Raw genomic sequence first — 12,015 nt, 5'->3', positions numbered from 1 at the left:
TTTAATACACATTATTCTTTACTTGTGTTGTTTGTATAATCATTGTATTTTAAATGTGTGTGACTGTCCTTGTCTATCAGTGTATCAGTGTTTTGTTACTTGTCATGTATTGTATTTTTTTTGTGGACCCCAGGAAGAGCGAATGAGGATCCCAATAAACAAATAACCGATAGGGAATGAGGCACTGAGGTTATTGTTATGATAAGAAAGGTTTTTTTTCCCCCCCCCCTCTCAAGTCTGCAGTTCACCTGCCCTCTGCTGGTGAGGGAAAGTAATATCTGGAGAAAACACGAAATAGGTTTATGTAGCTTAATGTAAAGAGAACAACTCAGTGGCTATGTGGTTCGGGTGTCCGCCCTGAGATTGGAACACTGGGAGTTAATTCTCCGGCCGAGTCATACCAAAGATCACTCTGCTTGGCATTCAGCATTTACGAGATAGATTCGGGGGGGGTAACGCTGTGCAATAGAATAGGTTCCAGTCAAGGGGGTATACTTATACATCAAGCAGAAAATACAAACTTGTAGTATATTCAAGGTTTAAAAATACTTCTAAAGTTTGGAATTTCCACTTTAAAATGTATGACTTTATTTCCTCTAAGGAAAATTGGATCAACCCTTACAAAAAAATAAACATAAGATCAGCTTTACAAGATGAGTTACATATGAAAAGGGCTGGACTAGTTAAATTGCCCTAAACTACAGAAAGGGTAGCTTTAATCGATAAATATTTATATTGAACATAATTCTAAACAAACATTTAACGAAATTAGAATGAATGTATTTCCACTTTACCGTTAAAACAAAATCCCAGAATACTGCAGTAGACCACTCAACAACTTGTTCTATTTTTCACATACAGTTCACATAACAGGTATCTTATACAAATTGCATATAATAACATGTAGTGTAACCACCAAGGTCCTTCAAAACATTTCAGTGAAATGATCATTGGAATCAAATTTTATACACTGAGTGTACAAAACATCTCCTTAATATTGAGTTGCCCCACACGCCTTTTTTTCCCCTCAGTACAGCCTCATTTCGTCAGGGCACGGGATTCTACAAGGTGTTGAAAGTGTTCCACAGGGATGCTGGGCCCATGTTGACTCCAATGCATCCAACAGTTGTGTCAAGTTGACTGGATGTCCTTTTGGGTGTGGTGGACCATTCTTGATTCACATTGGAAACTGTTGAGTGTGGAAAAACCCAGCAGCGTTTGCAGTTCTTGACACAAACCGGTACACCTGGCACCTACTACCATACCCTGTTCAAAGGCACTTAAATATGTTATCATGCCCATTCATTCATCCTCTGAATGGCACACAATCCATGTCTCAATTTTCTCAAGGATTAAATCCTTCTTTAACCCGTGTCCTCCTTCTTTATATACACTGATTTGAAGTGGATTTAACAGGTGACATCGATAAGGGATCATAGCTTTCACCTGGATTCACCTGGTCAGTCTGTGTCGTGGATAGAGAGAGCAGGTGTTCCTAATGTTTTGTACACTCAGTGTATACATGAAAGGTTTAAAATATGGACAAATTTAAATAAATAGATCAAATCAAACTTGTTTAAAGAACTAAATTATTCACTTTTTTTATGTAACACTTGCTTCAATATGGAAACATACACCAGGAAGTAGTAGATAGTGCTGGTGAGAGAACCTGTTTTACATTCAGACTGAAGTGAGACATTTCCTTCTAGAGAGTAGAAGTTGGAGATCTTGTTCTCCTTTTTGCTTCAGAAGCTACAGTCTTTTTCCTCAGATGTTGTCCTCTGTAACCAGGCAGTAGAAGTCATTGCGAGCTCCATAATTGCGCGATCCCAGGTCCGACACATCTATATCTGAGTGTTTGGGCTCAGTCAGGGATGCAGGGACCGAGGGAAACATAGGCAGCACAGGGGCTCTGGATGTCAGTGTCGTGTAGACTGGGAGACGAAGGCCTGGAGAAGGAGGGATTGAAAACAAGAGGGTGAATGAGTAGATTCAGTCATTTAGTTGATGAAATGTGTGGATCGATGCTGTAGGTCAGCAATCTTAGTTCTACAGGGCTTTAGAGGGACTACTTTTGTTGATTGATGTTATTTTCAACCTTGGAGAAAGCATCGGGGTGGCAGGTAGCCTAGTGGTTAGAGCATTGGGACTAGTAACCGAAAAGGTTGCAAGATCGAATCCCAGAGTTGACAAGGTAAAAATCTGTCGTTCTGCCCCCTGAACAAGGCAGTTAACCCACCGTCATTGTAAAATAAGAATTTGTTCTTAACTGACTTGCCTCATTAAAAAAATATATATAATAACTGTAGCAGCAATAATTAAGATAATAAATTGTCCATGGCACAGGAGGTTGGTGACACCTTATTTGGGAGGATGAGCTCGTGGCTGGAGCAGAATTAGTGGAATGGCATCGAATACATGGATTCCATATGTTTGATGTCATTCCATTTGCTCCGTTCCAGACATTATTATGAGCCGTGCATGGATATGATTACATTACATAACCCAAAATGGGAATTGGTCCTGGGGATTACAAGGCCAACCAGGTTTGGGGTCAATTCTATTTGAATTGACTGAATTAAAATTGACCCAATCTGAAATGTAATTAGCATTGTAATCCAGCATCAATTGCACCCAACCCTGTAGCCAGCTAATTCACGTGGTCTTACCCAAGTCTCCGACAGGGTCAGGGTCAGGGCGACAGTCCAGGTAGTCTGGGTCGAGGGTGAGCATGGGGTCCTTATCGTCTTGGAAGAGGGTCTGGGGGTCCCCTGCCGTGTCGCTGTGGAACACAACCCTATGAGGCATGGCCAGGGCCAACTCCTTCCAGAACACTGATGACGGCGGCTAGGGAGACATAGCACAGAACACAATCTAGTTAACCCAAATTATTTTCCAATCGTTTCGTTCTGAACAGAACCATTATTTGGTTCCGTTCCACTGTTCTGACCAGCAAAATAAAGTTCTGAACCGATTCAAACCCCACCCCAAAAAATTATCGGTTTATATCGTTCCTTTCTGTTCATTTTTTTAAACTTCTGATATCGAGGTTTAGCTCAACGTAAAATTACTTCACCAACGGATAGAGCAACTTGCTATGGAACGGGAAAGCTATGTACATGCATTGGACAGACAAGTGTAGTGTAGGGTGCAACATGCGACTGAAATGTTGCTGTTGAGGAGAGCGCTGGGCATCTTGTTGTTATGACATGCATTATCTGAATTAGACCCACAGAATTATACCTACGGAGGAGTGGGAGGGGCATGTAGCCTACACTGGAGGGAGGGGGAGGGGCATGTAGCCTACACTGGAGGGAGGGGGAGGGGCATGTAGCCTGACTGGAGGGAGGGGGAGGGGCATGTAGCCTGACTGGAGGGAGGGGGAGGGGCATGTAGCCTGACTGGAGGGAGGGGGAGGGGCATGTAGCCTGACTGGAGGGAGGGGGAGGGGCATGTAGACTACACTGGAGGGAGGGGGAGGAGCAGGTAGCCTACACTGGAGGGAGGGGGAGGAGCATGTAGCCTACACTGGAGGGAGGGGGAGGGGCATGTAGACTACACTGGAGGGAGGGGGAGGAGCATGTAGCCTACACTGGAGGGAGGGGGAGGAGCATGTAGACTACACTGGAGGGAGGGGGAGGGGCATGTAGACTACACTGGAGGGAGGGGGAGGGGCATGTAGCCTACACTGGAGGGAGGGGGAGGAGCATGTAGCCTACAAACACACACTGGCTAAGATTTTCAGCTGACACTGGAATAAGTTCCTGAGTGACAGAGTGAAGGCTTTGCATAGGTGCTTTGTTACATTTTTTGTAAGACAAAAAAAACAAAATGCCTGGAACATAAAATAATGTTATTAACCGGTTCCCTTTAAAAATAACGGTTCTGTTCCGGAACAGTACAGATCACTTTCGTTCTCCGGTTTTCAGTTCTGTACCCTGAACCGGTCCAACCCCTGACTAGGACCTTATCTCTATTGAGTACATCTGTACCATGCAGTGATGGGCTGGTTTGGATAGACCCTGTCCTTTCACATTGTTTCCAGCACAGTTCCAGCAACAATAGTTGATGCTTAACCAGGCCAGCACAGTAAAGCTTGGATAAGTCATGTGAAAAAAATACTATTTGCCAGTTCTCATATGACACAACTGTATACATCAATGGTGTCGCTCTTGCTGCTGGTGATTCTCTGATCCACCTCTACGTAGAGGACACCATTCTGTATACTTCTGGCCCTTCTTTGGACACTGTGTTAACTAACCTCCAGATGAGCTACAATGCCATACAACACTTCTTCCGTGGCCTCCAACTGCTCTTAGTAAATGCAAATAAAACTAAATGCATGCTCGTCAACCGATCGCTGCCCGCAGCTGACCACCCATCCAGCATCACTACTCTGGACGGTTCTGACCTAGAATATGTGGACAACTACAAATACCTAGGTGTCTGGTTAGACTGTAAACTCTCCTTCCAGACTCACATTAAACATCTCCAATCCAAAATTAAATCTAGAACCGGCTTCCTATTTCGCAACAAAGCATCCTTCACTCATGCTGCCAAACATACCCTCGTAAAACTGACTATCCTACCGATCCTTGACTTCGGCGATGTCATTTACAAAATAGCCTCCAACACTCTACTCAACAAATTGGACACAGTCTATCACAGTGCCATCCGTTTTGTCACCAAAGCCCCATATACTACCCACCACTGCGATCTGTACGCTCTCGTTGGCTGGCCCTCGCTTCATACTCGTCGCCAAACTCACTGGCTCCAGGTCATCTATAAGTCTTTGCTAGGTAAAGCCCTGCCTTATCTCAGTTCACTGGTCACCATAGCAGCACCCACACGTAGCATGCGCTCCAGCAGGTATATTTCACTGGTCACCCCCAAAGCCAATTCCTCCTTTGGCCGCCTTTCCTTCCAGTTCTCTGCTGCCAATGACTGGAACGAACTGCAAAAATCACTGAAGCTGGAGACTCATATCTCCCTCACTAGCTTTAAGCACCAGCTGTCAGAGCAGCTCACAGATCACTGCACATAGCCCATCTGTAAACAGCCCATCTATCTACCTACCTCATCCCCATACTGTATTTATTTATTTATCTTGCTCCTTTGCACCCCAGTATCTCTACTTGCACGTTCAGCTTCTGCACATCTACCATTCCAGTGTTTAATTGCTATATTGTAATTACTTCACCACCATGGCCTATTTATTGCCTTAACTCCCTTATCTTACCTCATTTGCACACACTGTATATAGACTTATTTTCCTACTGTATTATTGACTGTATGTTTTGTTTATTCCATGTGTAACTGTGTTGTTGTATGTGTCGAACTGCTTTGCTTTATCTTGGCCAGGTCGCAGTTGTAAATGAGAACTTGTTCTCAACTAGCCTACCTGGTTAAATAAATGTGAAATAAAATAAATAAATAAATAAAAGGGTTAGGGCCAGGGTTAGGTTCAAGGCTAGGTTGAGTCACCATGGAGTGTGATCCCGACCAGGTGAGCAAGGTGAGTTTGTGATGGTGTTCTCTGAGTTGCTGGACCACATCGGGTCTCATGAGTTTGACCTGACCCTCCAATGTGATGATGATGGGCCTCTGGGACAGCTCCAGCAGGTGCAGAAGGCCCTGCCTGAGAGGGTGGATAACACAGGGATATTAGCCTGTCTGAGAGGGTGGACAACACAGGGATATTAGCAACTAGCATTAGCAGTCAGCTAGATCATGCTATGCTGAGGGTTTTGTACAGACATCAGTTGCAGTTGTCCCTGTTTTTTTTACAGACATGGGTAATCACATAGTGACATTGTAGCATTAGTGGCATTATCATTAGCCTGCTAAGCTAAGAGAGGACCACAGAGACACAACCAGCATTAGCAGTTAGCATGCTGAGCTAAACAAGAGGAACACACAGCGACACAACTAGCATTAGCATTAGCGTTTAGCATGCTAAGCTAAGAGATAGATTTAAAAAAAAATGTTACTTAGGCATAATGCTGAGCTATCTGCATACCTACCTAAAGTTGTTACAGCACCAGTCCTGTTCTAGGTAGGCGTGTGACATCACTACGATGAGGCGTCGACAGTGACTAACGTTCATCAGGAACTCAGCAGACGGCTCTGACAGAGGAGGAGAAGAAGAAGAGGAAGAAGAGGAGGAGGAAGAAGGAGGAAGAAGAAGGAGGAAAATACAGTTAACATGATAACTTTCAGGGAAGACAGGGCAGCAGGTAGCCTACTGGGTTAAGAGCGTTAGGCCAGTAGCCTAAAGATCGCTGGTTTGAATCCCCAAGCGGACTATGTGAAAAGTCAGCTTGGGGATTGAACAAGGCACTTAACCATAATTGCTCCTGTAAATTGCTCTGGATAAGCGCGTCTGCTAAAAGATTTTTTTTTTTTTTTTTTTTTTTTTTTTATGTAAGCATCAAACGGACTGTAGGAGTTACAGAGGGTTATGTCATCATTACCACCCCCAGGTAGGATGTTGTTATCACTGAGGTGTAGCTTATGTCCAGATTTGTTCACCAGGTGAGGTTTGAGGATGAAGTTGACCAACTTTCTGTCGTATTCGTTGTTGACATAGGAGAAGTAGGCATCATGCAGCTTCCCATCTGGTGACAAAAAAAAAAAGAGACATTATAACATAGCTTAACTTACATTTGAGTCATTTAGCAGACACTTTCCCAGAGCGATTAAACATTTGTGCATTCAATTTAGGTAGGTTAAAACAATCACAATGCAGTGTCACGATCCTGAGTATACCCTTTTTACAACCACATATGACAATCATTGCAAGTATATAATAATATACAATATCTTAGATATGTTCAATACATTGTAACCCTCAATACTACTTGAATCTGCTTACAGGTACCTACAGACGCCTTATCTTAATTTGATCTTCCTGTTGTTGCCGGAATTTTCCTGCAAATCAGGAAATGCAAACGTGTAGCGTAATTGAGGTTTAAAAAGGCTTCTAAAGTTTTTAATATCAGAATTGATTTGCCCTAATGAAAAATGTCTCCAACCCCTTAAAAAAAAATATTAATCCAGATAATTCACATTTGCTGTAAGATTATTTTCCTGCTGTAGCAAACTGGCTCAAATTAAGATTCTACATCTGTACAACTAACCATAGCCCACCTACAGCACAAAGTGGGCTCACACTTCCCATCCCAATGTGTTTTAACCACTGCAGTGGGTTAAAACTAGGGCTCCGAGTGGCGCAGCAGTCTAAGGCACTGCATCTCAGTACTAGAGGCGTCACTACAGACCCTGGTTTGATTCCAGGCTGTATCACAACTGACCGTGATTGGGAGTCCCATAGGGCGTCGCACAATTGGCCCAGCGACATTAGGGTTTGGCCAGGGTAGGCCATCATTGTAAAGAAGAATTTGTTCTTAACTGACTTGCCTAGTTAAATAAAGGTTACAAATATTTAAAAAAATCCTCACTCCTCACCATTGATCTCATAGTCTCCATAGGAGTTCCTGTACCAGAGTTTGATGTTGAGACGACACCTGGAGTAGACAACGGCAGCTATAGTCAGGATCAGGAAGAGACTGATGGCTGCTATCACTGATGCTGTGTGGCTGGGGTGGGCTGTGATCACACAAACAGAAACCAACAATCATGAGTCATTAATAATCAGCATATAGTATGTATAAACTGGAAGTGGAAGCCTAAGTGTTGTCCATTAGCTTACTCCAATTAGGGGAACATAATAAAGAAAAATATATTTGTAAAAAAAATATAAAATATATGTATTTACAAAAAAATATATAGAGAGGATTGGAAATTATGCAGATAATTGCATTGATGGAAGCTACTATCTGCAGTATAAAAGCCGATCTACCCCTTAAAATAAAAATAAATAAAAAATAGCAACATATCTGAATTCACCCAGCCTCAGTTATCACACATATTAACATTTAAAATAAGTATTGTATACACACACTAATGTAAGTTGCCTTTGACAACATATCTGATACAGTATAATGTACAGTCCACAAACCCCACTGGTTTCTTACCGGTATTCTGCAGGCTGAAGTCAGCAGAGGTATTCCTCACCTCACAGGAGTAGAGGCCAAAGTCAGCCTGCTCTCTAACCGGGACCTCGAGCACACTGCTCACAATCATTTGGGATTGGCTGGGAGTCCTGCCAGAAAAAAAATAAAAAGGTGACCTCTGTATTGTAATTGGTTGGACACTTATACAAATAAGTCAAGAGTAGATTCTTATTTGCAATGACAACCTGCAGATCAGCGTGTACATGTGATCTGGCAAGGTATTGTGACCTCCTGTTGAACTGACCAGGTGGATGTGTTCTGTGGGTAAAGGCTGAGGTTGAGAGGGGTCCCATCTTTGCTCCAGAGCAGTTTCCAGGAGGTAGCGTCACACCGTTGGTCTGTCTCGTTCCAGGACAGCACGGCTGTACAGTTCAGAGCCACAAAGGAACCCAGGGTCTCCCACACCTCAGACTGACCCCCACTGGGCAACTGAAACTCTGGGGCTTGGGTGCACAGGGATTCTGCATGAATGAATGAACACATTTAACAGCTTATGAGTTGGTTAGGAACGACAATAGATTATGAGTTGGTTAGGAACGACAATAGCTAGTAGTAGTGTAGGTAGAAGATGTGCCTGGGTAGGTAGGTAGAAGATGTGCCTGGGTAGGTAGGTAGAAGATGTGCCTGGGTAGGTAGGTAGAAGATGTGCCTGGGTAGGTAGGTAGAAGATGTGCCTGGGTAGGTATGAGTAAACAGCTCAACCTACTGTCCATCCTGTTGCCTTCACCTACCTAGTGTTATTAGATCTGTGAAGTATATGGCCCCTTCTCTCCCTTCTAGACCACCTGCTCTTTAAACCCATATGGCCCCTTCTCTCCCTTCTAGACCACCTGCTCTTTAAACCCATATGAGTAAATCGCAGCAATGAAGAATTGAGTGTGTGCGCGTTCACACAAACTGTTTGTGATGTAAAAAAATTCTAATAAAAATCAGATTTAATTCAAGTTTCCTCCTATGTAATTGTGCTTCCACCTAAAAAAAAAAAAAAAAAGTAATGTGAAAACGAGCCTGATATTGTAAGAATTGATTCGTGTTGGGCCGTCCCGGGTTTATGGCTTAAACAGCCGATACCAACACGTTACCACTGGCCATTACCGGGGTGAAAGAGAAACGCACTCATGTATCTCTCAGAACTAGAATGAGATTCACTTTCTATTACCTCTCTTCCTCTCTCTGATCTGATAAAACATGAGCCTGTAACTCATCTCTCCAGCGTTGCACTAAATCATTTATTCTCTTATAGGAATCATAGCCGCGGGATTGGCGTTGGAGGTACCGCAGCACCCTTGATAAAATCCAATACGTTTGCCAAAGTTGTAGAATTTCTGTTGTCTGCTGATAAAGCGATGAAATAATTCAGAATAGTACATCAGGACTAATAGGACTATGATTTAGCCACAGAGGATCAATAGCTGTCGCGGGTGTCGTAGGGACTGGACCAAAACGCAGCGTATACAAAAACAACGAAACAGTCCCGTAAGGCTACACAAAGAACAACTACCCACAAAAACCCCATGAAAAACACCCCTACTAAATAGGACCTTCAATTAGAGGAAACGAGGAACAGCTGCCTCCAATTGAAGAGGTCAAAAACAATAAACTAGACATAGAAATATAACATAGAAATACAAAAACATAGAACACAACCCAAAAACCCCGACAACACAAAAACACCCCCTGCCACGTCCAGACCAAACTACAATAACAAATAACCCCTTTATACTGGTCAGGACGTGACAATAGCTCTCTCTTTTGTTATAGCCTATAGCCAGCCTAGTTGTGTATTGTGTAAACCCAATCTACCGTCGGGAACGCGGGGTAAATCTGTCAGTGAACAAACAGCATGCAGTCAAAACGGCCCTTTTTTTTTAGCAAAATCTCTAATGACATCACGGGAAAACACAGATGGATCCTGCTGGAAAAAAGAGAGAAGACAATCTGTCTGTAGGCTACCAAACGTGTTATCAACTTCCAAATATACCTACTGAGCGAACAGTATTGTTTTACAAAGTAGAACAAGAGAGAGATAATGATTTTGGCACGAGTGCATCAACCATCGCCGGTGAGTCAGTGAAACTGGAAAGTTTATTGTACAATATGTGTGTCTCCACACACCTAGGCCTAGGCCTTAGATATATTCAAGACAAGGTCGTTTTCATTCATCTCAGATTCTGTCCGTGTCAAAGTAGCCTGTCATTTCGATCATTTGTTAGGTATTTAAAAAACTATTCTGTTAAAATCTCCAGTCATGTAACATGATGTAGAATTACATGAAATGCGTCTGCAGCTTCTGTAAGCGCATCTACTCTAGTGCTCTGTGCCAAGTGAGGATAATAAAAATAATTTCACCTTTATTTAACCAGGGAGCTAGTTGAGAACAAGTTCTCATTTACAACTGCGACCTGGCCAAGATAAAGCAAAGCAGTTCGACACAAACAACAACAGAGTTACACATGGAATAAACACAGTTACACATGGAGTAAACAACAACACAGAGTTACACATGGAATAAACAAACAGTCAATAACACAATAGAAAAAAAGAAAGTCTATATACAGTGTGTGCAAAAGGCATGAGGAGGTAAGGCAATAAATAGGCCATAGGAGCGAAGTAATTACAATTTAGCAGATTAACACTGGAGTGATAGATGAGCAGATGGTGATGTGCAAGTAGAAATACTGGTGTGCAAAAGAGAAATAAAGTAAATGCATGCAATGCTTTATTATGAAAGCTGCTGTTGTTTTCCTGCGTTCTGGTACCTCAGGTTCCGGAAAGGTCACCATCCTTTCCGGAACCTTCCAATTTACATATAAAGCACTGCACATACACACAAACACACACTCTGTTTTAACATTCTGTATATGTTTTATTATTAACAGGATGTAACGCTGAGCTGTATATCCGGGTACTAAGTCCAGATTGGAGCAACTGTCGTAGTGTCCGACTGGACTAGAGAACTCATGACTGAATGACACTTGAAAAGGTTGCAGTGTTTGAGAGCAAGACAGATCTGTACTTCTCATTGATTGGTTGTCTCTTCTCCAACTGATTGGCAACTGTCTCTTATCGTCAAATCCTATTTATTTTAATGAGTAATGTATCCTTATTAAACAGAGATAGGCTGTTCGTTCGACATTATGACATTTCGTTCCTTTCCTATTGGTGATAAACAACCTGTGCAAAGAATTACAAACTACATATCATGTTTTTACCGTTTATACTAATGGAATTTGCTAGAAACTCTAATCATATTCTTCAGCACAAAAACACCTCTCACGCTTTACGCACGCGGTAAAGTTTATACATTAGAGCCCCCTCGCAAAAAAAACTCATATTTTCCGATCAATAAAACAGAATTGAATCGCGTTTCCGTTTTAATCGATGAAACAATATTGTCAGTAGATTAAACGACAGAATCTAATCTTACCTCCAGCACACACCGACATCCTGTTCCATAAAGTACATGTCAGAATGAAAGCCAACTGGTTCGAAGTCATTTTTAAAAGATAAAAATCTCTCTCTTTCCTTCTTATTCCGAGTTTTCAATCGCAAGGCACACCGCTATGGTCCTAGGATTATATCGTATCATCCAGCCCCAGTGGATAAAACATTAGAATTATAGTTGAAATAAAAAAGTAGGGATTGACTCGGTTCAACTGCTAGAATGACTTGTGTACGGGTGGTCACGTGACGTCTCACCTGTTGAAGTCAACGTTTCAGAAGTGGGTTATAACAGCTCAGGTTATAACAGCTCAGTCTACTGCTCGCTAAAGTCCTCCCAACTAAAACTGAACAGGGTTATAACAGCTCAGTCTACTGCTCGCTAAAGTCCTCCCAACTAAAACTGAACAGGGTTATAACAGCTCAGTCTACTGCTCACTAAAGTCCTCCCAACTAAAACTGACCCTGTATAGAGACTGATTAGGCCAGTCTATAGAAG

General features: G+C 42.4%; 1 protein-coding gene across 2 annotated transcripts; it reads right to left on the bottom strand.

Moving 5' to 3' along the window:
• Window positions 1-490: 490 nt before the first annotated feature.
• Window positions 491-11,767, bottom strand: sigirr (single immunoglobulin and toll-interleukin 1 receptor (TIR) domain). Of its 2 annotated transcripts, NM_001173838.1 has the most exon segments (10): window positions 565-1,273; window positions 1,306-1,949; window positions 2,670-2,847; window positions 5,485-5,638; window positions 6,024-6,126; window positions 6,474-6,617; window positions 7,468-7,608; window positions 8,037-8,164; window positions 8,320-8,536; window positions 11,503-11,745. In NM_001173838.1, coding segments are annotated over 9 exon segments (1,317 nt in total). In that variant the 5' UTR covers window positions 11,573-11,745; the 3' UTR covers window positions 565-1,273; window positions 1,306-1,767.
• Window positions 11,768-12,015: the final 248 nt, after the last annotated feature.

The sequence above is a fragment of the Salmo salar genome, chromosome 10, assembly GCF_965601325.2.
Source record: "Salmo salar chromosome 10, fSalSal1, whole genome shotgun sequence".
In the NCBI taxonomy this organism is placed as follows: Eukaryota; Metazoa; Chordata; class Actinopteri; order Salmoniformes; family Salmonidae; genus Salmo; species Salmo salar.
Note: the sequence above shows the minus strand (reverse complement) of the source record. Positions and strands in the feature narration are given on the sequence as shown.